The sequence below is a fragment of the Ochotona curzoniae genome, unplaced genomic scaffold (assembly GCF_017591425.1).
Source record: "Ochotona curzoniae isolate NIBS_2020 unplaced genomic scaffold, NIBS_Ocur_1.0 contig_1014, whole genome shotgun sequence".
In the NCBI taxonomy this organism is placed as follows: domain Eukaryota; kingdom Metazoa; phylum Chordata; class Mammalia; order Lagomorpha; family Ochotonidae; genus Ochotona; species Ochotona curzoniae.
Window position 1 is genome coordinate 33,271,557 of NW_024464920.1, and position 27,186 is coordinate 33,298,742.

A 27,186-nucleotide genomic window follows, 5' to 3' on the forward strand; every position below is an offset into this window, starting at 1 on the left:
GTACTTTCATGTAGTTAAAATGGCAAAAACAAGTTCAGATATATCGGTTTTTGCAATAAGCAAAAATAAGCTACATCATAATGGCTATAAAATTAAATCTTAATTAGCCATGCATCACTGATGAAACATTCCTAGTGCAGAATTTAGAATACCTACTCTACCTTGTGAGTTTTATAATTGAATAATACTGAAGTGAGAAAGTAATACTGAAAAGAAATTATGATTTCTTGACTCAGACTAGTATGTTGTTAAAATAGATAGTGCTGTCCTACCTTGGATGTGAAAATAACTGGACTGTTACATATGCCATGGAAACCCAGATACAGGATGAGAACTTGGGGTGTGTGATGTTGGAAGCCAGAAACAGAAAGGTGAATTTATAGAGAAATTTCAAGGATAAAGAAAATGGTAACAAAATATCTGCTAAAAGACTGAGTGGCTGGTGTCGTGGCATGGCACATTAAGCTGCTATCTGCAGCATCAGCATCCTACGTGGGTGCCAGTTCAAGTCCTACTGCCCTACTTCCAATCTTGCTCCCTCCTAATGGCCCTAGGAATACAGCAAACGATGGGTGAGATGCCCAGATAAAGCTCTTGGCTTCCACGTAGCTCAGCCCCAGCTGTTGTATCCATTTGGGGAATAAACCAGCATAAGTAGGATCTCTCTGTCTCTCCCTCCCTCTCTGGACCTCTGCCTTTCAAATAAAGTAAATCTAAAAAGAAAAAGATGATTAAGCAGAATGAACATAGAAAAGCCGCCTTTGAAACAAACTTTAAGATAGAGGAGCAGGGTGCCAGGTCTACTGATGTAAGAAACTAACAATGAAAATGGCACGTCAGAAATTGAGAAAGTAGCAGTCTCTACAAAGAAATTCAGCTCCTACGGGAAGACAGAATGGATGATGAAGACAGTCTCAAAGGAAGTCCAAAAGAGGACTAAAAGACAGCCATATTTGAGAATAAAACTTTAATGATCTGGAAATGAGGGAAATGAGTTTTTGAGGCTGTCATTTTTCCTAGGTGACCTCATGCTTGCTTTTTAAAATACTAAAGCTAATTTGGATCACTTAAAAATTACCCAAAGTCACTAGCAATAGCCATAGTAGGGTAGTCTCTTGCCTTTAACCGTGGGAGGTGCCCTTCCATGCCTTCAGTGAAACCACTGAGATGTCATTTAACCTGCTTTTGTATTTGAGAGGCAGAATGATGTGCTGGTTCACTCCCCTGGTGGCTGCCTTCACCAGCAAAGGCTACACAGCACCACACTAGTTCTGTCTGCAGAGAGTGAAAGCTCAGTCCAGGTCTCTCACATATGAATGCAAAGACTCAACCACCTACACACCACTGTGGCCTCACAGGGACTTCGTTAGTGGGAAGCTGCACTCCAGAGTCAGCTGGGACTAGAACCTTGGTTCTTCACCACTAACCAAACACCTGCCCTCCTGCATCTTTGATCTGATCTCTCTCGTTCCCTACAAATCCAGGATCTGTTGAGCCAATCTGCCTTGAGACTAAATAGCCATAGGTTGGTTGTATGTTAGTGAGTGAGCCAACAGAGCTTGTGTGTTTTAAGATATATTCGTTTTTACAGAAAAGTCAGATTTATAGAGAGAAGGAAAAACAGAAAGATCTTCCATTTGCTGGTTCACTCCCCAGATGGCCACAATGTCCAGAGCTAAGCTAATCTGAAGCCAGGAGCTACTTCCAGGTCTCCCACACAGGTACAGGGGCCTAAGGCTTTGGTCCATCCTCTATTACTTTCTCATGCCACAAGCAGGGAGCTGGATGGGAAGTGGAGCAGCTGGTCCTGGCACAGGCATGGTGAGGATTAGACAAATAAGCCTAATCCTGCTTTGATATTTTTTATTGTCAGCCCTATTTTCTCACAGCTTGCTGTAACTTCATGCGTAGTCTGCTCACATGCTGAGTTTGGGTGTGGTTATCCTTGGGTGAATCAGTTGAGTCAGCCAGTATTTTGAATATGAAACTTCAAGTCCACAACCTGATCAATTAGATAATACACATCCTCTGATATTGCTGGGAGCCTGTCTCTGTAAGGCTCTGTTGCAGATCTACAATTCAATATGAAATTGGGAATACTCTGGGATAATTAACAAGAGGCTCTTCTGAATGCAATATAAGCCAAGTCTGAATTTTTCAACACTTGATTTGACTTTTCTTTAATAGATTTTTTTTTCTTTTTTCTGACATTATTTTTCATCCTCCTTTGCCTCGTTCCACATTTTAGTTAAATGTGGCTTTAGAGGCCCTTTGCTAGTCCCTGGTCTCAGACAGAGACCCCTCAGAGAGGACTGGCTATTATTCCGGTGTAGAATGTCAACACCCTAACCTCCAGGCTGGAGACCCACCACCCAACAGTTCTTTTAAAACAGACAGTTCTCTCTCCTGCTCACCTCCTGCTGTCCTCCAGAGGGAAAGGTACTGACTTTCATGCACTCTGCTGCCCTCTCCTCTGCCCCCTGGAGTTTGTGTTCTACTGTCTGCTATGTGGCATGTAGCAGTTGACGTGATTCCCAGAGGCTCCACAACTTGGAATCTTTACAGTAGAGAGCATTTTCTGCCGCCCACCCTTTTTCTTAAAGAATGTAATCACCACGCTGCATGCGGGCAGCTTTTGGTATGAGGTTTTACGAATTCCTAAGGGATTTTAGCCAAAGACATGGAGTGGCCTCTGGAGTTCTGAAGTCTGTAACTCATCCTTTGGAAGTCAAGGTAAGGAGGTTTCAAGGAAGAAAGGCAGGCAGGAGTAGCAGAGTGGTCCCCAGTCAAAGCTCCTCAGACTGGCTAAAAGGAAACATTCAAGGTGGCATTCATTTTGCTGGTGACTTACCAGTCCAATTCTTAGCTGGCCAGGCTTGGAAACTAATGTAACTGAAATCTGGGGAGAGATTCCTTCTCATAGTTGGTTGGAGATGATCTCACTTTAGCAAAGCTTACAACCTTGATCTGTAAACCAAAAAAGATAAGGTTTATCTGGAGAAATATCCATGGCTGGCATTCTTTAAATACCAACTATCAACTCACTCCTGCCTTACAAACAGACTTATACAGGAGGCAGATGGCCATCAGAAGGGTATTTGGTGAACATGAAATGAGAATAAAGGGAAATCATGTCAGCTGGCATAGACCAGAAGTAATCCATCGCACCACACTGCACTGAAACTAAGCTTTTATAAGTGTCAGCAAAGAGTTTGTGTTTCGTCAGTATTTGGATGGACACCTGCCAATGCTGTCTCATTTTTTTTATGCCTCAAGGATAACCCACGCTTACTCCCACCCAAATCCTCTACCAAGTTGGTCTTTCCCAATGTTAATACCTTCCAGTAGCTCGAATAGCATCATTCTCTTCCCCTAAATTTGTAAATTAAACCATAATGAGAAATTTTGTTGTCATATGTTGAGGTACCAATCCCTTGCTCTACACACATTGTTCTAGAGGAGATAGTGGCATTGGTAAGAACAGTGGAATGGCTCGACCACCCCCAAGTTTCTCAGTTATTCTCAAAAAATCTCTGTATTCTTGATATGTTCCTACTGCTATACATACACTAATAGTTTTTCTTTTTAAAGCAACTCACCTTTTAAAAGGAAATTTATTCCTACAATAAGCAGTAAGTTTCTTTTGCCACAAGGAGAATATAACCCTGAAAATAAAGATATTGGGGGAAAAAAAAGACCCTGACAAAAGACTTTCTCCTGAAGTGCCTTCTTACCAAATAAGTACTTTAAAAATCTTTTTATATTCATTTTATTTGAAAGAGAGACTTTCCACCCATTGATTCACTCCCCCAGTTTCCCACAACATTTTGCAATGGGCCAGCCTAAAGCCCAAGTCTGAAACTCGGTGCAGGTCTCCCAGAAGGGCAGCAGGGAGCCATCATTGAATGCTTCCTAGAATCCACATGCATGAAGGTGGATCAAAAACAGAGTAGCTTGGATTTGAACCACACACTCAGGAAAGGTAGGCATTCCAAAGACGACTTTAACCAGCTCCATTGGACTTTTCTCACTGTACAACATTTGTCATGGAAAGCTTTGAGTAGATTTTTGTTTAAAGAAGCACCAAACTAAAACTCTGACTTTGATGTTAGCAAAAACATGCAAAGATGATGGATGTTTGGCCTAATTAAGGCATCCCCTTGTTGGAGTACTGGGTTAGATCTCTGGTTCCCTCATAATGCAGGCCCTATGAGGCAGCAGACAAGGATTCAAGTAATGGAGTTTTTTTTGCTAGTCATGTGTGATGACTGGATTTAGTCCCACAACCCCCACCATTGAGAGCCTTCAGAAAATCAATAAATGGGAACCTTCTTTTTTTTTAAATTGTTTTATGACACAGCTTAATAGGCACTAGGATTTCCCATCCTCCTCCCCAAATTCCCTCCCCTCCCCACTGGCTTCCCCTGTTTTTACAATAGGTATCTTTCATGAACATTTGTAAGTTCATCATGCTGCCATTGAAGTATCTCCCAACAATGTAGGCATAGACAATGTTGGAGAGTCCAGCAGAGTAGGACCCTTCTTACTGTGCCTCTCAAAAATAGACTAAATTGGGACCAACACAATGGCTCAACTGGCCAGTCCTTCATATGCGAGCACCAACATCCCATATGGCCACTGGCTGCTCTACTACCCATCCAGCACCTACCTTTGGCCTGGGAAAGCAGTGGAGAATGGCCCAAAGGCTTGGAACTCTGTACCTGTGCAGGAGACCCAAAGGAGGCTCCTGGCTCCATCTAGATCAGCTCAACTCCAGCCACTGTAGCTACTTGGAGAGTGAACCAGCAGATGGAAGCTATTTCTGTTTTTCCTTCCAAGTATTTTTCCATTCACTACCTAAAAGTAGTCTCAGATTTGGGGAAAGATGACCTCAGTTTTTCTTCACTTGGATAATATTCAAAAACGGTCCATGCAACTAGAGTGGTGTCACCTCTTTTCCAGCCCCACCTGACCCTGGCTTCCACCTGATGTTGCACTAACTCTTCTCCCCGCCTCTCCCCATACAGGTACACGCTGGCAGCTCAGGACCTGGTAATGCGTGCCCGAGGTGTCCTGAAAGACAGAGGATGGCGAATATCTAATGACCGACTGGGTTCAGGAGACGACATTTCCGTATATGTCATTCCTTTAATACATGGAAACAAGCTGTCATGAAAATGGCCCAGGGGACTGGGAGGACAGAGGGAAAGGAATTCTGGGATGGCTCTTGACAGAGCAGAACTGGGACATGTCCCAGCTGAGTTCCAAGCAGTACCCAGGTTGGGAGGTGGCCGCCGAAAGACCTTTGGCTGTGCTTTATGATGACCCTTAGGTTTCCATTTCTCCTTTAGCAACAGGTGTGGACACTCGACATGAACCGAACACGAAGTTTGCTCCTGAGGGTTATATTTTTGTTGGTTCCTTTACAGGCCTCCAAAGTGGCCACTGACTAATTGGGACACATGCATCTTATTTATTTTATTTAGCAACCTGGGTAGCCATTTTCAGGTGTAACTGGCAGGAGGTTCCTTGGCCTGTCCAGCTTCTCTACGGGTTAAAAGTGCTGCATCGGAAAGGTAGGCACACAGGAGTCATGCTTCAAAAAGTTGTCAGCACTCACCTAAGTAAGCCTGAGATTTATCTTCGAGATTGCTGCCTGCCATGCCCACCCTTCTTCTTTCTCATTTGTGGTGATGCTGCAATGAGGTAGGGAGGTCTGTCCTTTTTTTTACATTCCTTCAGTCTTTCTCTCTTCCTTTCTGTGGAACAGAACTGGGGCTTTGCAAGTCTTTGCTGAGGAATTTCTGTATTCGAATCCAATCCAATCTGGGTTGCCCCCGCGTACCCACACTCACGCCAGCCACCCAGGCAGCTGTCTGGAACACATCGAGTGTCTTTGTTATTTGACACAAGGTCCTCAGTTGAGTTTTCTCACCATATGAGTGTGTTTCAAGGAAACAGTGGGTATTTTTTTGGACCAGCAGTTCTCTGTTGTCTTCAACAATTCTCTGGTGTGGCCTGAGTTTTTCTTGGATGTTCATGTCTGCAGTGGTTGGCCCTCTCACACCCACCGTGACATGCAAACACACATGCAAGCATTTTTCAAAGAGAAGTTCAGGAGTTCTTTGTGTCTGTGGATTCCCCTTACCTCATTTGCAGACCATTGTGGACTCAGGTTCTGTGGGCTGTGACCATGCCCATGCACATTGTATCAGAGTTCTGCCATGCAGCTCTGCTTTTGCCCATTGTCTTTGTGCAAGGCCCACTCAGCACAGTACTTTAATGAACATGACTTTGCCTGGGTTAGCTCTCATTAAGCTGTGGTTCTCTCTAGAGACTCATGTACTGTCTACCCAAGAGCTGAGACTCCCTACTCCCACTGTGGATCCACTTACGATGTTCTCACAGCGCAATGGTAAGACCGCACTGGGGAACTTTGCAGTCTTTGTCCTGCAGCCCTTGGGAGTTGTCTCCACTTAGACAACTCCATGGAATTAAAATGCTCTTCCAACAGTTTTTAAAAGGGTCACTGGTATGATCTCCCCAAATGTTTAGGAGCAGATTCCTATTCCCAGCATGGTAGAGCACCTGCATTCCTGGAGTTGTGGCTGCTGTCTTATGGAAGGCCTGCACCTTCCTGCTAGGGAACAAACTCAATCCATGGTGTGGCAACAATGCCCTGTGTGGCAGGTAAAGTCCTGTGGTTCACCTGACCAGCTATTTGCTAAATTGCTGTCTGGGAAGCATTGGACTCTGACTTTGTCAGGCATCGTCTGTATCTGCCAGCATTCTTGTCTCCTTTAATCAATCTTAGTCATTTCTTGAGCATCTCTGTGGGGCAAAAGTTTATGGTAACTCACTTGCTTCTCTGGAAGTATATGATGCTATAGACAGCTGTCCAGCAGTCCTATGGTAGTGTGGTCCATTTTGTGCTCCTACCGTCACTTTCAATGTCATGTGCAAATTGGAAACAAAATCTGTGAAAGACCCCTAGCCACCACCTTATTACCTTTTATCCCTTTGCTTTTCTGGACCTCCTTCTCCAGACGTTCCCTGAGTTTCTCTAGTTTTACTCAAGTTACTGGAGTAAGAATTTGGGTGTAGACACTGCATACTGATAGGTGTCATAACAACTTTCTACCCAGTTCACTAGTGTATTTACTGCCAAGGCACGTCTCAGGAAAAACCCTGGAAACCCTGGATTCAGATTACCCTAAAATCTTGAGCATTTGGTCCTGCTGATTTTAGTGACAGTATTGCGTAAGCCTCCTTGGGTGAAAAGATTTTAATGAGATGCTGAACTGTGGTTTATGTTTGGAAGATGGAGGAAGACTATAAATTAGATGAATAAATCTAAAGTGAAAAAGTTATTTGTCAGTGACCCAAGCAAATATCCCCAAGAAATGACACTGCTCTGTGAATTCAGCTTACTAGGCTTGAGTGTTCTTTTTCACCCAAGTCACCACAACCCAGAGCAGTAACTATGTCCTTGCAATGGAGTGGCCTTTGGAGCTTTCCTGGGAAGGCCCAAAACCACGACACACTTCTGTGGAACACATTTATATGCAGTTCTGAAATCTTGCATACTTAATAACCAAATCCGCGGACCCTAAGAGCCACCGAGGAAATCATCTTTAATAAAACACTTTTTATTCCCTTGTCAAGTTTTTATAGTTGTGTAGGGGTGACCATTTCCATTAATGAAAGGCTCTTACTTCTAAATCTTGCTGGGCTGGCCCCTGCTTTTCAGACTTTTGGTAACACTTCCTTAACCTGGGGGGCGGGGGGAGGGGGCTCATAGGCCATTAATCCTCTATAGTGTTTGGCTAGATAACCATCAAAGTTTTGTCCTTTAACAACTGAGGACAGTGTTATAAGACAAGCAGAGTCCGCCCTAAGGTTTTGCAGTTCTTCACAGAGAGGGATGGGGGGGACAGGTAAAAATTAGGCTAGGTCAAGGACTCCATCCTCCCAGAGGACAGAGCCTAACCCAGTGCAGATTCCAGCCAGTGACTTGCCCCAGAGTTTAGTTTTAGAGATTTGCAATGTTTACTTCTTTATTCTTAGAATCTCTTCATCCCCATGGGGTTTGGTGAAGTTAACTTTGCCCACCTTTTTTCCCAAGTATTCATCACTCTTGAAGTATAGCTGCTGCCATATACTGATAGGAATCCGATTTTTTCATGAGCAGCAGAGTGGAAACACTTGGGATAAAGATCCTACATCTTCAGGATTCTGCTGCTTAAGAAAAAACCCTTTCCTCGGCCATTGATCAACTTTATTTACAGCATTACAAGTGGTCAATTGTCTTCTCTCCAGTGGTTTGAGGATCTGACCTTTCCTTACGTAATCCAGTAGCTCCAGTGTTTTCATAGTGACTATGTTAAGTGTTGATGAGATTCTATTTTCAGAAAGTGAATACTCTGGGCTTCTTGGCAAAAAGCAATGAGAATCCTCATCTATGCAAAGAATAACAAGGGTGACCTGACAGGTTGCCAGATCTGAGAAAGGAGTAGTGGATGGTCCCGGGCTGCAGCATACAATTGGATGTTAGCAAGTGATTTCTGAGGACTTGCAACTCCAAGAAAGATTGCAGCCTGCATACCACAGCCCACCTCTCTGAGCAAACCCTGCTTTTGTGTTGGTGATGTGGCAAATGTACACTGGGATTTTTAAGGGACACTACATGAGCAGCTTGACTTGCCTCTTATGTAAGCGTCATGGCTCTTTGTGGGATCTGAGCGCCAATCTGGAGTGCTGCTCTTTCGAATCCACCGTGTTATCTGTGTAAATAGCTTTAATCTGTTCCTCTGTATTTTAAATGAGGTTTTGTTCATGTAGTGACCAGCTAGACAGGTGATCTGTAAAGGCTGTAATTGTGCTATTGTTTTCTACTGTGATGTACTTGAAGAAAGAGAACCTTGTGTCCTCCATTCTTCTGACCTCCCATGAGTATTTTGTGTTTATTTGGGGAATCCTAAGGTTCCTCTGATTCCTGTTTTGCCTCTGATTTTCTTTATTCCTTCTGGAGACCCAGGGAGGCCCAGAGTGGAGATCATTTGTTGTAAGGAATGTTCTGTGGTTTGGGTTTTCAAAACCATCCTGCATACAGTGAATGAGAGGAATCTGACTGGAAATGATTTCAGAACCCTGTACCTTTATGCTCCGTGATTGTGAAACATTGACTTTTGTAACCCAAAAAGGAAAATTGTTTAGTAAAGGGGGATTTATTTTGTGTGTTTGAAACTTAGGTGCAATGTCCCCTGGAAAAAGCTAAAGAAATGTATATGCTCAATGACATTTTAAAATAAAATATTATATATATATGTATATAGAACATCTTTAGCAATTTTTTTTTAATCTTCGAATTCACTGTGAAGTTTCTTTGTATCATGTGATGGAACAGTATATGAGCACTGTGAATTGATGTGGGATTGTCAACTGTGAACAAACTGGTAAGACATTCCAAGGGAAATGTGTGCCAACGCCATCAGCCTTCCAGGTATAGCACTAAAAGTGAATAGAACTATTAGATAGCATGTATAAGCTACAAGCAAGTCAAAGGATGACATTATTCCCAAGAAGTGATCTTAAGTGAGAGAGCTAATCTTGCTAGAGATAGTAGGGATTAAGTCTCCCCTTAATCACTTAAGCATCTTAAGTACTTACAGAGTGTTAGTGAAATATACTGTCTTAGAAAGTTTCCTTGACAGGTGAGGAAAGCATCAAAAAAAAAAAAAAAAGCTATTTCTGCTTAGTTGTAGAATCCAGACAGTTAAAAGTAATTTGAAAATGTCAACAAAATATTAAATATGCTCAAAGTAGACCAATCCCCCTTGTCTATGGGGGATATGTTTCAAGCCCCACCTCACCCCCATACCTGAACTACAGATGCTGGAAATACAGAGATGCGTATGCTGGTTTCTGTCCTGTTCATAAAAAAATTTTTAACTGGACACAGAAAGAGATTAGTAATAAAAAAGTTGTGGCAATTATGCGGTCACAAAAGTTAGGAATTGTTTATTCCTGTGATTCTGTTTCGTACTTTTGGATACATGTCACTGAACCCTTGTAAGCAAAACTGCAGATAAAGGAGTACTGTTGACTGATTCATGAAAGAAAACTAAAAGTTCTGGCGTTTCAAAGCTTAGTTAAGAAAAAGAAACAGAAAATAGTCCTTTTAGAATTTTATTGCAAAGTCCTCAGTTATTTTACTTGCGCCTTGATATTCATAATGCCCTCTTTTCTACTCAGAAGCAGAAAGTAATGGAAAGAATTACTCTTTGGAGTAGGCACCTTAAGACTGGGATATCTTCCTGAGGAGGTGGAGAAGTCTTCCAGCATCTATGTTTAGCTTGTCTGATTAGCACTTAAAAATATGGAAATGTGTCTTCAGAAATGGCTGTCAACAATGCACCCATGTCTGCAAATCAGGAAGTGGGTATTTGTACCCTCACCTCTTCACCTGATCTGGATTGTGACTGTCTTTGATTGGTCCTCGGCAGGAGTGGCAGCCTCAGACTTTCATTCTAAAATTTACAGCAATCTGGAAGTATCTGCTTTCGCTCTTGCAAGCCATACATCATGTAAACAGAGGATTACTGAGTAGTAAACACAAGAGCCCAGACTTGGGGACTGAGGCCTCCATTAGTCCTTAAGACAAGCTGACTCAGCCTGAGTGATGACCTAAGAGGCCCAGCCAGCTCTCAGTCGTCCAGGCCCATCCAGTTGAGGCTACAGTGAATAAACCAGAGAAGTGCTGCACAAAGTCCTGCCTGTAGAACCGTGAACAAACAAAATGGTTTTGAAGTCATGATATTTTGGATAATTTGTTTCCTGGCAATAGAAATAAGCTATAAAGAAACTGATTCTTGGGAATTTAGGATAAGATGCTTATAAATGGCCAGGACTGGGTCTAGAACTCCATTTGGGTTTCCCACAGGCATTGCAAGGTTTCAGGCATTTGGATCATTTTCTACTGCCTACCTAGGCACAGTCCTAGGAAGCCACATCAGAAATGAAGCAGTCAGGACATGAACCAGTGCCCATATGGGATGCTGACATTGTAGGTGGTTGCCTAACTGACTGTGCCACAACAATGGCCCCCCAAAAATACAATTTTTAAAGACAGAAAATGACATGGGGAGAATGCACCAGGACTTGCTAAATCATTCATGTGGAACTGGGTAGGATAGCAGAGACTGATGGGACCTCAGCAAGGGTTCTCAATGTATGTGTTTGTTTCTGCATGCCCCTGTAATGGTCATCAGTAAGCCAGGGAAATGACTGCTTGGGAGCTATGATCCTAAAATGAGAAAACAAAGGTCCTATACCCCTTCACTTCTGGTGAGATCCTCCCATGTTGTACCATTTATAACCCTTGGAATAGTCAAATGATTCTTGTTCCCAAAACTATTAGAGAAAACAAGGTTGTTTCTAAATTGTACGTGAACACATGCACCTTTTTTTTTTCTCTTGTTTTTTAAAGATCTGAATCTAGGGTATGGCACTCTGGTGCAGTGTGTTATGCCACCACTTGCAATGCTAGCCTCCCATGTAAGTGACAATCCAAAGTCTTAGCTGTTCCTCTTGTGATACAGCTCCATGCAGTGCACCTGGGAAGGCAGCATAAGACGGGTAAAGTGCAAATGCTTGAGCCCTTGTCACCGATGTGGCAGACCCAGATGGAGCTTCAAACTCTTGGCTTCTGCTTGGTCCACCCCGGGTGTTACAGTTACTGGGGAATAAACCAGCAGAATAAGGCGCTCTCTCTTATCCTCCCTCTCTCTCTCCAGATGCCTGCAGGAACTGATTCAGGCTGAAACCAGGAGCTTGGAACTCAGTCAAGGCCTCGTACAAGGGTAATGGGGACTCAACTACTTCAGCCATCACCCACTGCCTCCCAGAGAGCACGTTAGCAGGAAACTGGAATAAGCAGCAGAGCTGGGATTTGAACCCAAGCACTCTGCTTTGGAAGGCATCCCAAGTACCATCTTTTTTTTTAATATTTTATTTATTTTCATTGGAAAGTAAGATATACAGAGAGGAGAAGAGTCAGAGAGGAAGATCTTCCATCTGCTGATTTACCCCCAAGTGGCCACAACACTTGGAGCTGAGCCAATCCAAAACCAAGAACTTCTTCCAGGTCTCCCACACAGGTGCAGAGTCCCAAGGCTTTGGGCAATCCTCTACTGTTTTCCACAAGCAGGGAGCTGGATGGGAAGTGGGACCACCAGGACTAGAACCGGTGTGCATATGGGATCCTGGTGAATGCAAGGTAAGGACTTTAGCCACTAGGCTACCACGCTAGGTCCAAGTGCCATCTTAACCACCGCACCAAGGGTTCATCTCGATGCTTAAATATTTATAGATGAAATGCTACAATGTGTATCTTGGAATTATTTCAGAGCAATAAAGGAAGGAAAGGTGGATGGGTTTACAGATGAAATAAGATTGGCTATGTTGTAGAAAGTTATGTAAACTTGGAAATAAAGGATAGTTGCATGTTTTTTCAATGTCGTCCCTAAAATATCTTCTGCCAGGCCCACCCAAGAATTATTTAGTTCTTACATCATGGTTTGGCCAACTTTTTCTATAAAGGGCTAGATAGTCGATATTTTAGGCTTTAAGCCATTTGGACTCTGTCAGAACTACTCAAATAGCTATTGCACAAAAGCAGTGGGAATAACTGAACTAGGGTCTGCTCTGATGTAGTACAATGTCAAGCTTCATTTTAAAATCTTATTTTAAATCCATTCCTAACATCGTGACTTGATTTTATCTTCCTGGTGTGAACACTAATGGCCCACCACCAAGGAAAAGCAGGTTGGATCTAAAAACCATTCATCTTGCTTGATTGTTATAAACAGGAAAAGTTTATTAATTTGCCAGTTTTATTGCTAAGACAGTAAAAACTACATTCAGCTTTTAGCCAAAGAGGTAGTGGAGATGTTAGTGTTATATTATTTTTATTTGCTCAATATTGAAACACTACCAATTATATATTCCATGATTAAAACTCAAATTGGTTATTTTCTTTTCTAATTTGCTAGTGGAAATTAATCCATAATTTGCCAAACTCCCCCAGCCAAGAAGCAAAGAGAACCATATATGTAATTTATTCTTACTATTGTGTCCAGTGCTGAATACTTGAAATCTATATTCTTTCAATACATTCACAGGTAAATAGGGTCATTTTCTACAATTAAAGTTATTTCATCCTACTATAATCAGAAAACGTTAGTGTGCAACCATTCTGTATGGTTTCTATTCCTTTAAATTTTTTTTAAAGATTTATTTATTTTTATTACAAAGCCAGATTATACAGAGAGGAGAAGAGACAGAGAGGAAGAGCTTCCATCCAGTGATTCATTCCCCAAGTGAGTGCAACGGTTGGTGCTGTGCTGATCTGAAGCTGGGAACCAGGAACCTCTTCTGGGTCTCCCGCCTGGGTGGAGGGTCCCAGGCTTTGGGCCGTCCTCTACTGCTTTCCCAGGCCACAAGCAGGGAGGTGGCTGGGATGTGGAGCTGCCGGGATTAGAACCGACGCCCATATGGATCCCAGCGTGTTCAAGGTGAAGACTTTAGCTGCTAGGCCACAGCGCCAGGCCCTATTCCTTTAAATTTGTGAAGGTTTATTTTATAGCCTAACTTATGACCTAGTTTGGAGAATGTTCTGTGTGTTCATGAGCTAATTGGGGTAGTGTTCTATAGTGTTCCACCAACAGATCTACTTAGTGTAGTATATTGTTAGTCTTTTCCTTCTTGGTCATTTGGCTAGCTCTAACCATTATTAAACAGTGGGTATAAAAATCTCCACCGATTACTATGACATTGTTTCTTCAGTCTGTCAGTTCTTCATATATTTTGGGGGGGGGGCTGAGGCTATAATAGATGGTAAGCATAAATATAATTTTTACCTTCTCATGATAGACTGGCCCTTTTGTCATTATAAAGAATACTTCTTTGACTTCAGTAAAAATTTGAGTCTTAAGATATTCCATATTTGTCTAGCCATTCTTGTTCTTCACTATCTCCATTCACACTATATCGTTTCTCATCCTTTCGCTTTCAGCCTGCTTGTACTTGTTTATACTAAAATATAACTTGTAGGGAAAACAAATTTGGGTCATGTTTTTAAATTCATTCTGCAAATCTCTACCTCTTGATTGGAATATTTAGTCCATTTACACCTAATGTAAAGCAAGATTTATGTCTCCCATTTTACTGTTTTTCTTATGTCCTTCTCCTTCATTCTGCTATTACTGCCTTTTTTGGGGTACATAATTTACAGCATACAGTTTTAATTCTGTGTTTCTTTGTTGTTCGAGTTCTTACTGGTTGTCCTAAAGATTTTAATTAACAAGTTAAAGTAATCTAGTTTGGGCCAATATAACCTTAATTCCAAGAGAATACAGAAGCTTTGCTCCAGTATATAGTTCCATTCTCTTCCTCTTTTGTATTAGTATTTGCCCAATAAACTGCACTTCTTTATAAACCTACCCACACTTCAACGACCATTGTTTCATGCAATTGTTTTTTAAATTATGCAAGAGCTTAAAATGTATTTATATATTTACATATTCTGTGAATTTACTGTGTTCAGTTCTTTCTGAGGATGCAAATCGCAATCTGCTCAGAGTGTCCTTTGATTTCAGCCTGAAGGATTCCCTTTAGTATTTCTTGTAAAATAGGTCTGTTAGGGACAAGTTCTCTAGTTGTTCACCTGGAAATGTCTTTGTCTTTGTGAAAGAGCATTTTACCAGATGTGGAAATCCTGGTGGACAGATTTTTTTTTCTTTCAGCACTCTGAATAGATGATCCCACCACTAGTTCCCAGCGCCTAAGGATTCTGATGTTGAAGTTGGTCATTTTACTGAGGGTCACCTATGTGGTGAGTCACTTTTCTCTTGTTGCTTTTAAGAGACTGATCCTGGTGTGCCTATATATAGATCTCCATAACTTTGTCCTACTTGAGTTCATGGTGCTTCTTGAATGTACTGTGTTTTCTCATCAAATGTGGGGAACACATGGGGGCTTTGATAATCCACTGAACTCTGCCTTAGCCCGCATTTTGTGCTTTTGTACATGCTTTTACCTTCATGCAGGGATGGAAAAATAGGAGTTCCTTAGGTCTTAGAAACACACAAAGCCTTGCACATGGCCCAAAGACTTGTATATCCCCAGCAACTTGAGAGTACTTCTCAAAGCTCTGCCTAGACTTCCCCTGGATCCATTTGTCCTTTTTCAGTATTCTAGTCATTCTTTTGTTAGCCTCTACTGGTGTCACTGGCTCAGACAGCTGTAATGTTAAAGAACTGTTACTGGCTGTTTTCAGCAAGTGCCCTACACATACAGCTACTGGCGCTGAGCAGGTCATGTAAAGACAAGCCCTGAGAACAAAGCCTTTTCAAGGAGCTTCCAGACTGGTTAGGTCCTGACAGTTCCTTGGGAATAGAGCTTCTGGGAGAGCTTCAAACCTGCTCTGCCCCTCCAGTTTACTGTGGGGTTCAGACGCTGTTGGTGGAGAGAAGGGAAAAGGAAGCAGATGACTGAAAAGGCCCCAGTCTCTATTCTTGCTTAGATTGGGCCAGTACACATTCCTCAGAGTGCTGTGATCCCTGGGTTAATTTCCACGGTTTTCAGAAAGTGGGCTTTGGCCATGTTTGCCATTATTCTCTTTGCTTTTATGAGAGACTGGATTTTCAAAGGTTTTATTCCACCACTCTAGAAGACTTCACGAGATGAGGCAATACAAGTTCCAACTGCTGAAGTTCCAACTGCCCAAAGACACAGTCAAGCAGCATCAAAACCAACTGCCAACAAGTACCACAGTAGTTTTCTTAAATGTCCCATTAGATAATAGGTAGGAGTCAGAAAACTTCCTATACACCTGTGTGCAGATGGGGTTATGGAAGAAAAGATGAGGGCTCTATCCTTGGGTCTGTATCTGCTGCTTCCTTTCCGAAATGCCTCTAGCCAGGAGGTGCCGAGCTAAGCCAGGAGCCACGAACACATAAATTACTGCTACCTCACAGAAATGGTTATTGGAAGGTCGAGCCAAGAGTTAACCATGGGATGCAGGCACCCCTAAACAACCACCTTAAATTCTAGATCAAACACCTGCCTCAAATTTCATCTTTAGGAAACCTCTTTCCTATCAGTTCCCTGGCCTGTGCACTGAGGCATCCTAACTAGTCAAGGTCCTCTGTTGCCTCATCAGCACCACTTCTATTTTTTTTTTATTTACTTTTTAAGATTTATTTATTTATTGGAAAGTCAGATATACAGAGAGGAGGAGAGACAAAGAGGAAGATCTTCCATCCAATGATTCACTCCCCAAGTGGGCGCAACAGCCGATGCTATGCCGATCTGAAGCCAGGATCCAGGAACTTCTTCCAGGTATCCCACATGGGTGCAGGGTCCCAAGGCATTGGGCCGTCCTCGACTGCTTTCCCAGGCCACAAGCAGGAAGCTGGATGGGAAGTGGAGCTGCCGGGATTAGAACTGGCGCCCATATGGATCCCGGCGTGTTCCAAGCGAAGACTTTAGCCACTAGGCCACGCTGCCGGGCCCCAGCACCACTTAATATTCTTCTGAGACTCACATGTCAGGCACTTACCCAGACATGTTGAATTTTCTGTATTTTTTCTTTCAGGGGCAAGTGAGAAACAGGCAAGCTTTAGCATTCAATGTCTTCCACTTTAAAAGGAACAGATATCCAGGTCAGGAAAATTGGACAAAATTACATTGAAATCTTCTTGAGCCTAGAAGTGTGCTTAAAACAGATCCTACAAACTTGAGCACTGGCCTGTAATAAAAGTACTGATAAAAGGTAAATCTTTTACCAGGAAGCCCAGCTGTACTATTTTTTTACAAAGCCAACGTTAGGCAATGGAGAGTCACTGGCTACAGTGTTTTCAATCTTACGGCTCCCGGCATCTATCTGTGGGCTCCGGTGACCTGAAATAAGATCATGTCACATACTAACAGGGCACTTTTCCTTGATCTACTTGACCTGTGTCTTTGGGTTCAGCAGTTAAGAAGAGTGATAAGATGACACTTTTAGCAGAATAAAACCCAAAGAATTTAAGGTTAAGGAAGCCTAAATCCAACAGTGCAGTCAGTAGCTGTGTAACTTTCATTTATAAGAGACTTTTCCTGCAGTGTTTCTGTATCTTGGCTGCACATGAAAACCACCTGGGAGCTTTAAACATTTTTCTTGTCCATCAGATCAGATCTCAGATTAAATGACAATCCCCGTGGGAGGGACTCAGCCATCGGTTCTTTTGGAATGTTATCTAGGCGACTGATGGGAGAACCACTGAGTAAAGATGTCAACTGGCAGATCTGTGAAGTCAGGTGTAGCAGCAATACCGGACACCTACACTTGAAAATCAAACAAACCAGGCAGGTTTGTCTTTAATATTTGTTTTAATAGGAAAGGCAGATTTAGAAAGAAGCAGTGATAGAAGGGGGTGGGGGGCCTTTCATCCTCTGGTTTACTCAAGTGACCACAACAGGTAGAACTGAGTCAATCCAAAACCAGTAGCCAGGAGTTTCTTCCAGGTCTCCCAAGCGGGTGCAGGGTCCCAAGGCTTTGGGCTGTCCTCCACTGCTTTCCCAGGCCACAAGCAGGCAGCTGGATGGGAAGTAGAGCAGCTGGGACACAAACTAGCACCAATATGAGATCTCGGTACATGCAAGGTGAGGACTTTAACCAGTAGGCCACTGCACTGGGTCCCACAAGACATGTTTTAACAATAAAGTCACATTCACACAAAGAAGTTCCTTGCTGTGTATGTGAAATTCAAATTTATGAAATTCATTTATGACACTCCCCTGTTTTAGCTGGAAATTCTATATAGACAAAACTGAAAATTGAACAAGAGGGTTAAAAGCAAAGCTGTATCAACAGAGATTTCATGAAGTGGCAGGTCATTCTTCAACAACAGGACTGCCAAAATCACATGTCCCGCAGTGCCCGGCTGTCCCCAGGGAGATAGTTTCTAGTCATGGAGGAGGGGGAGAGCCCTAGGAACGTTTCACGCAGGCTTCCTCTGGCTGTCTCCATGCAGTAGGGCTGCTGTAAGAAAACGCCACACACTGGGTGGTTCGCACAACAGGGACGGATATCCGGCAGCTAGAAGCCTAGAAAGCTACCCTCAAGCTGTCAGCCGGTCCGGGGTCCCTGGGTTGCAGATGTCACACAGCTGTGGCTGTGCAAGGTGTCTTCCGTCCGTAGGGCCCATTTAAACATTTCTCTGCAGGACTATCTCCAAAGTGCAGTTACTTTCTGATGCTTGGGGGTGAGAATACCAACATGTGAATTGTGGGTGAATGGGACTTCTCTGGTAACAGTCACCCTGGCCAGACGGCAGTTGCGGGGGTGGGGAGGGGTTGGGGTCATCAAGCATTAATGCTGTGATTAAGGAAGCAGCAAGGGAGAGTTCTGACCAAGTGACAGAAGGGACTTTAGGAAGCGACTTCAGAAGTGACAGCAGCCTCACTTGTTTTGGGAGAGGCAAGGCAGCATCTCCCTACAGAAAGAGGTTAGAGGAAGGCCAGGAAAACATGTTAAATCCAGAGGAATGAATGCCAACACCAGAGTGGATTTCCCAGAGGCTGAGACAGCCAGGAAAGGAAAGCAGTTAGCTACCAGGACAAAGTCACAATTTCCATGCAGTGAGATGGAATACCCGTCTCTCTCTCTCTCTCTCTCTCTCACACACACACACACACCATTTCTGCCGCCTTTGTCTCTTGAAGGGAGAAAAACACCTCAACTGTTTGAAGACTGCACCTGAGCAGGAAGGAGCGGAGGGCTGTCCTTTTTCTGAATTCAGAAATGGTCAGCTTATTCAGGAACCCAGCGCACCCGTCTCCTGGCTGCTGAGCCCTGGGCATTAACAGGCAAGGCTGGGGACCCAGATGTGCTGGCTGCGGAAGGACTGCTGGGACATGCAGGCTTGCACGCACACACGGAGGCCTGCTGCCCAGCCTTCCCCCATCTGCAGCTGGGGGCCCAGTGGGCACCTACAGCCTTCGCAGCCACGTGGATCGCAGGTGACAGACACTCTGGGTTTTTATCTACGATTTTTAGGGGGGTGAGGGAAAGCATAACATTCTTCCTTTTCAACTTTTGACTTTACAGAGAATGCCCAAGCCAGGGGTGGGGTGCCAGGACTTGCCCAGCGAGCCGCCCACGCTGAGGTGCCCCGTCCACCGAGGAGCCTGGTGGCGCCGTGTGCCTTTGTCCTGGAGGCTTGAGGTCACAGGCCCGGGTGGCTCCCCTGTGGCGGCCCCTCTCTCCTGCCGCCATCCCCACGCCAGTGAAAGGCTCCTTAATAAGAGTGTAAATAAAAGCCAGGTTGAGAAATGAGTTTTCCATCCCAGCAGTCAGCGGTCTGACCCCGGCTGTAAATAGCCTTGCGGAGCCGCCCTCTGGAGTCTCGGCTCTAGGAGGGATGGGGGCGGGGTATGCAAGCCATCCCCCAGCCGTGCTGAGCCAGGGGAGGCCGCAGGAGTGCAGCTGGGGCGTCGGTGACCTCCGGGCACCGCAGGCCTCCCATCCCCCATGCCACAGCGCCCCCGCTCCCGCCGTCCTGGTGGGGGGGGGGGGTCACCAGGGGCGCGCCGCCAGGCCCCCTAATTTATGGTCATTGGTGTAATAGCTTTAACGTGATTTATCCGGCTGCGGGGAAGATGGCAAAAGCCTCCAGAGGAATGATTGGCCTTATTAATTCAGAGCAGAGCCGGGAGCGGCAGCCTCCTGGCCAGACAGGGAAATCAACTTGGCAAAGGCCACTCTGTGAGTCGGTTAAGTTTCTGGCCAAAGTTGAGCCTTTTGCTCAAACCAAAGGAGCTGGGGCAGGGCTTTGAAGAAGTCAGGGGGTGGGGGAACTTGGTTAGACAATGTGCGAGAACTGCTTGATTACAGCAACGCAGTTTGGAAAACGGTGAAGCTCTTTCAGTTTAATAGATTCCTTTGTAAATTATTCTTTTGTGCTTATACACCCGTGCTTTCTTGCGGGTAGGAGGGAGACAGGGTGATTCCTTGTTTCAGTCTGAGTACAGGAGGAGGGGAAATTGCCATGGCCACATTTACTGCTTAGAAGGGAAAGAATTTGGGGTGCCAAGGGGCATATAGGTATTAGGGTCTGCTTTAAGGTTGTTTTATTTCACAATCTGTGTGTGGGAAAGATATTTCCTGCCTTTTGTGTTCTCTTCAGGCACACTAACCAGTATTTATGGGGTCTATAAATTATTGGATAAGCACACCAATACCCTGCTCTTCAGAAGCTCATTACTCTGCATTAAGGTAGTAACTGTCATTTAAATGTCACCATTGAGTGATGAAACTCAGTCCCATTGACTAAAGGACCAAATGAGAATACTGAGGGAGTTATTACATTTGGTGGAAAATATTTTCACATGAGTGAATTACAAATTCAGCAGGGGCGGGAATGTCATTTAGTTGTACACCCCTTGGCTTATTCTATTTATCCGTGAATGTGGGACTCCAGTGCAGACCCAGCAGTAGACAGCCTTCAAATATAATCCTTACCATGGATCCTCAGGGGGGACCTGAACAAAGCCAGAGAGAGCGAGAGAATGTAGCTGCCTCAGGGAGGGGGCAGGTTGGTGTCACACATGCAGTGGCACAACCATTGTATTTATAGCTCTAACCAGAAAAACAGACTGGGAGCGGCTGAGTACCAATTTATTTTGCTGCCCGAACCGATGAGTGGTTGCTTCAAATGTCACTGCAGTGGATGGTTGCGCATTTCATTCACTGCCAGGGTTCGGGAGCTTTGAGGCAGGTCCAGAAGGCGATCAGTAATTGTCCTGCCACCTATGCAGGTGGGCAAGTGCAGTCCTGCCGCTGGTGGAATTGGCTCAGTGGGGGCTTCGGGCTCCCCGTCACCACTGGCTAGACTCAAAAGCTGCCTGAGTAGGGAGGAAGAGAACCCGTTTAGGTCTGTTACAAGAGCAGAATGGAATAGAGGGGCTTCCTCCAAGGACAACAAAAATGGGTTTGGAGGTCAGAAAAACGGGTTTGTCAGAGCCATAACCTGCATGCCCAGCACAGCGGTCCAGTGTCCAACTCCCTAAATAGGGGACACCCGTGTTACTGCACCGACAGTGCGGTAATCGAAGTATGAGGACAGTGTGTGAGAAATCCGGACACGGCTGAGTCTGGAAGGGCCAGGGAAGGTTTTCCAGTGCTGATGGCCAGTCGGGTCCTGAAGGATGAGATGGTGTTAATTAAGAGGTGAAGGTCATGGTGGAACACAAACTGCAATTGAGAGGAGACATGGAGCCGATCCCAGCTGCCGTGCTGCTGCAATGCCCAGTGAGAAGCTTGGAGACAGGACTTCAGGATGTCTTACCACGAATTTCACTCCCTAAGAAAGATTGGCAGTAAGGTGCTTCCTCTCATTTCCTAAACAAGGGAAACTCTAGATGTTTCTTCAAGTGCATCTAACCTTGATTACAGAGAAAGCCAAAACCATAAAAGAGAACTTGGGCTCTGAAATCCAGTAAAATTGTTTTTAACTTAGAATGAATGATTCTGCTCCGGTAACAGGACAGTGACTCAGGAATCGCAGTTCTCAGAGCAGTCTCCCTAGCTCTCCAACTTGGATTTGGGTTTTTTCTCTCAGGAGAGAAGCTGGCAGCAGCAGTCCCTCCCTCTTCCCTCCCGCACAATGGTCTGGTTCTACCCTCTGGGCTGCTCTAGGCCATCACAGGAAACTCATGGGTCATCACAACAAAAATCAGCTCAGATCTTTTGCATTCATTTGCTCACTGGGCAGCTTCCTCCCAGGCCACCCAGTGGATGCTCCTCTTTCTTCCTTAGCCTCCTGATCTCCTCCTCTCTCTGAACAGCTCATTGTCCAGTATCAGAACTATGACTATTCTGACTATCAGTTAAAAAAAAAAAAACTTCCACTCAACCTCGCAGGCTGTTCATGTCTATGCAGCACCACTATTATTGAGAGAATACCCATTCCCTTAGTCACGGATTCTAGGCCACCTCCAACAGCATCTCCAGAACCCTGTTCTCATGTTCTTCCCATCTCCTATCCAACCTGAAAGTGCAATGATGCCTCACTACATGTAGGAACATATGGAATGAAAAGATTTTGGTGCCAAACATGTTTGAAACCCATGAGTAGTTCTTTAGAATTCTTCCTGAAGATCCCTAGTGCTCCCTCGCCTCTGGGCTGCATTATTCTGTACCTGGCTTTGCAAGTGAGAGGTCATCTTGGTGAAACCCCTGCCTGTCTGTCAGGGGCAGGAGACCGAGTAGCCCAGTGGCTTGCCAACAGCTCCAAGCTGTGCCTATGAAGGCTGTGCTGGATGACTGACAAGGTCTGTTATTTATTCATTCTGCTAACCTTACAGAAAGCCTTTTGCAGATTTCAGGGGACGTGGAGCAGCAACAGCCTCCAGTCACTTCAAGCAGATACCTGATGTGTGGTATTCAGGTGAGAAAGTGTGTGGACAGTGCTATGTGCACTCAGCACAGCCTTCCCAGTCCCTGAGGCCCTCCTGTAGGCTGCTGCTCCGGCTCTGACAGGAGGAGGAGTGGGAGGGGAGGAGAGGCTAAGGACCCAAAGGTCATGTTGCTCAGGAACAGAAAGTGAAACTTAAAGACAGGTGGACAGAACCTACAGGAGGCAATCTTTGAGGTTGCGATAGCAAAGAGAATAAACAAAAGGAAAACATGAGCAGGGAATGAAAAGGGACAGTCACGGAGTCAACCAATGAGCTGCACCATTGCCTTCAACAGCTAGGCTCACTCCCACCGCAAAGGCCTAATGGCTAAATCCTCAACCTTGCATGCACCGGAATCCCATATGGGCACTGCGCCACTTGGGGAGTGAGCCAGCAGACAGAAGATCTTTCTCTCTGTATCTCCTCCTCTCTGTAGATCAGCCTTTCCAGTTAAAAAAAAAAAAAGACCCAGGAAGTGAGGAATGGGAACTGCTCAGGGCTGGGTGTTAGGATGTCTGCACCCCACATCAGAGAATTTGTCTCTGGCTCCTGACTTGAGGTTCCTACTCACTGTACCCTGGGAAGCAGTGAAGAGCTGGGGCCCTGCTGTCCCAGGGCGGGGAGGAGGGTTGGGCAGACTTAGATTGTGTTCCCAGTTTCCAGCTTCAACCTAGTCTAGCCCTAGCCATAATGGATTGGACCTCTGTTTCTGTGTCTCTCAAAGAGAGTCTAAAATATGGAATGTTCACAGTGGTGTTAGCGGTCATTTATTATTCATGAGCAGTGGATCATTTTTGTATTTTCTGTTCTATGGTGAATATGAAAACTTGTCTAAAACTACTTACTGGGCTACTAATTGCGTGATTTTTAATGCAACCACATTAGATACGCCCGTTAGCATGGCTGCTCCTAGCACCATACACGGTACACACAGACGCACAATTAAACGGGATGGGAAACTCCGGCATGGCCCAACATAAGGCAAAGTCGGTATCTCCTTCCCAGGTAGCACTCTGACCCCAGGTTCTCAGAACCTGAAGAATCCTGCACATAAAAATGGACCCCCCCGGGAGAGACAACATTTTATATGAGTCAGCTTCTGATGTGGCTCCCCCTGGACCGGCTGCCTTTCACTCAGTCCCTTGGGTAAATTCCTTTCCTTTGAGGTGTGAACCACACCTAGTAACCTGCTTCTAGAATGCAGAAGCGGTGGGTAGCTGTCACTTTTGAGCTTAAACTGCAGTAGATACTGACATTCTCTCAGCTGCACTCTCTCTGGCCCTACTTGCTTGATTTTCCCTGTTGTGAGATGCTCCCTGAAAAGGCCCGTTTGACAAGGAATTGACAGGAACTGAATCCTGCTGACAGCCAGGCAGTTGAGGTGACTGCAGCACTGGGAGACTCAGTGCCATCCCTGCCTGCCTTCTAACACCCCAGAAACCACAGGACAACGGAGCAGTATCGAACAATGTGTCTGTCTGGCTTTGTTTTTCTTGAGCCATATCTTACCTTTTTAGGCCTACTATGCAGTTGGCTAGAAACCCCCTCATCTGAGCATTGTGAGAGAATCATTGACACATACACACAGAGGACGCAATGTTAGTTACACTACAGTGAAGTCCATCACTGGCTGCTGCACAGAGACAGCCTCCGAGAGGCTGCATGGCCCCCCTTTATTAAAAGGCAGCAGGCCCCTCTCACACTATTAAATGTCTTTCCATTTCTAGCCTTACCCCTCTTTATTGCAGGAGTGAAACAGCCTAGTCAGCCACCCAAAGCTGCCCAAGAGCTCACAGTGCCTACACCACATGGTCTGCTTGCTGCCCACTTAATATACAGTTTGCTTAAGTTCCCTCCATTCTACCAGTTTTATAATTAGGGTACAGTACTTCCCATGTAGCAAATTCATCTTCACTAGTTGATATCTCAAATGAGGTTGTTTTGATCTTTGAGCACAAATAATTGCTCACTACCTTTATTAGTGAAGTTATTGAACATAATAATTTCAACAGCAGATGAGAGGTTTTCCAGCTGAAAAGTTACTTTAACTGCCAGGCTATAATGCTGGACCTTAAAGTCCTCACCTTGCACACACCAGGATCCCATATGGGTGCCAGTTTGTATCCTGCCAGCTCCACTTCCCAACCGGCTCCTTGTTTGTGGCCTGGGCAGGCAGTCGAGGATGGCCCAAAGCCTTGGGACCCTGCACCCACGTGGGAGACCTGGAAGAAACTCCTGGCTTCAAAATAGCACAGCTCCAGCCATTGCAGTCACTTGGGGAGTGAATCAGCAGACAAAAGATCTTCCTCTCTCTCTTCTCCTCTGTATATCTGACTTTCCAACAAAAATAAATATTTAAAGGTTTTTTTTTTTTTAAGTCAGCAAAAGCTGGGAAAGAGAAGTCTACAAAAAATGATCTGGCACCTGACTTATGATGAATACCCAAGTCACTAATGCTTCAAGAACCTGTGAAAGTAAAGACCTGCCACATCAGAGAATTACACCAAGTTGAGGACAGGAGGGAAACATAAAATAAAGACCTCCTCTGTTTAATTACAACCCACCTTAAGAGTGAGGAGCCATTTTCATCATTTTTACAATTTTTTTTAGAGAATATAAACATTACCTTATGACTGTCCCTTTCCTAGCAGATTGGCAAGATTGGAATTACCAAATTACAGATGAGGAAAATGAAGCTAAGTGAAGTAACCATGCCATGAATATATAATTTAGTAAGCATCTGGGCTAAAAAAAACCTCTTAGGCTCTCTGAACTCAAGAACAGGTCAATGGGGCAGGCACATATGGCATTAAGGCTTAGGATGCCCACCCTCATGTCAGGTCCTGGCTGTACCCCCTCATCCAGCTTCCTGTTTATACACACCTAGGAGGCAACTGTTGGATCCCTGTCAGACGTGTGGGAAACCCAGTTCCAGGTTCCTGGCTTTGCCCTGGCCGACTCCCAGAATGAAACAGTAGATGGAAGATCTCCTTTCAAATAAAAATAAGTACAAAGTAAAAAAGAAAAATCAGGTCTGTTTCCACTATAAGAATGCATCTTGTATTTTAGCAAGCATCAGAATTGTGGCATGGCAGGTAAAAGTGCCAGTTGTGATGCCAGCATCCTGCCACCCTGCTGCAAATCCAATCCTTGCTAATGAAGTCTAGGCTACTCCACTTCCAATCCAGTTTCCTCTAATGTGTTTGGGAAAGCAGCAGATGATGGCCCAAATGCTTGGTCCCCTGCCACCAACGTAGGAGACAGGATGGAGTTCCAGGCTATCATGAAGGAGAGTCAAACCTAAGTTAGTTTTGCAGACAGCTAAAATGACCAGGAATACTTAGGGCTCAGATTACTAGTTACATTTTTCCACTGTTTGCTATCTTCAAAGATCCTACATTCAGTCATGAAGCCCATATTACTGGACAGGAAAAATAAACTGTGCAATTAGATGACAAAAATATGTGGTATCAGTTTTATGGAAGTTAGAGGAGGTCGAGGTTGGTTAAATTAGAAAGATAAGCTTCTACATAGCGCTTGAGATGCCACATACAACATGCCGTGTGTTCTAATGCCACATCCTACATGCTGGATCAGAGTGCCTCCATTTCAGTCCCTATTCCTTCTGATCCATCTTCCAGCTTCTCCATGTGTAGCCTTGCAGCTGCCAGATGATGGTTTAAGTGCTTGGGTCCCAGGCACTCACACTGGGAGACCCACATTGAATTCCAGGCTGCTGAGTTTAGTGTGGGCAGGTCCTGGCTGTTACAGTCCCTTGAAGGAGGGGGTAAACCAGTAAGTGGAAGATTCTGGACACACTCTGCCTTTCAAATAAAGTGAAAAAAAATATATGTTTGGTCTTCAAATGACAATACGGAGGTTCTCACTGTATGCTAAACCACCCTAATAGGAGATAGCTGAGTGACTAGCTATTGGTATCTCACGGTTTGGTAGGAGTTTTGTGTCTGGGTGGTCCTCCTTAAGGACTCTTGAGTAGTAATCAGAGCAGCTGGGACTGGAAATACAAGGCTGGATCTGGCTGCCTGGCCAACGTATTGTCATCTTCACTTACATGTCTGGTGCCTCAGCCTCGTCCACATGGTTTCTTTTTCCAGAAGAACTGCCTAGGCATCTTAAGGGAAATCCAGAGTCCTGAGCCATAGGAAGTGGGAACTGCCAGTACTTTTATTACACTGTAGGCCCAGAATTAAGAACATAACTTTCACCACATTCTATTGGTAAAACTCATCATAAGCCAGCCCAGATTTAAGAGGCACAGGGGGTAGACTCTACCCCTCAGTGCAGACATGCCACACAGATAAAGAAGACACTGAGGACAGCTGTTTGAAGACAGGTCACCACAGATGGCTGGGCAGACAAGACAAGCAGAAGGTGGGAGAACAGGACAAGAGACAAGAAGAGATTGGAAAAACGGTTTACAATAATAATCAGAGGAAAGGAGTCTGGACCTGAACTGACAAACCTTCAGGACACACTGTTAAGTTCTCAGGTAACAAAGCAACTTTCACTCACTCAACACTGTCCCATGCACTGGCTGCCTCCTTCCTACAGCAGGGTAAGAGGTATCCACCCAGATGTACAGACTCCAGCAGACGCCAGCCAGCCACCACAGGGGAGTGTAGTGGGGCACTCAGTCAGTGGCAGTTTGGTGTGATAACTGCT

General features: G+C 44.7%; 1 protein-coding gene and 1 long non-coding RNA gene across 2 annotated transcripts in view; one reads left to right on the forward strand and one right to left on the reverse strand.

The window, feature by feature from the left end:
* The window catches only part of PPM1H (protein phosphatase, Mg2+/Mn2+ dependent 1H), a 220,832-nt gene extending 213,453 nt beyond the window's left edge, over positions 1-7,379 (forward strand). Inside the window, exon 10 of the mRNA XM_040982551.1 lies at positions 5,028-7,379. Coding sequence (XP_040838485.1) covers positions 5,028-5,175 — 148 coding nt within the window. The 3' untranslated portion in view covers positions 5,176-7,379. The remainder of the gene's footprint in view (positions 1-5,027) is intronic.
* The window catches only part of LOC121158013, a 49,565-nt gene that overhangs the window by 1,425 nt on the left and 20,954 nt on the right, over positions 1-27,186 (reverse strand). The window contains exon 2 of the long non-coding RNA XR_005884131.1: positions 2,852-2,967. This is a non-coding gene — a long non-coding RNA (uncharacterized LOC121158013). The remainder of the gene's footprint in view (positions 1-2,851; positions 2,968-27,186) is intronic.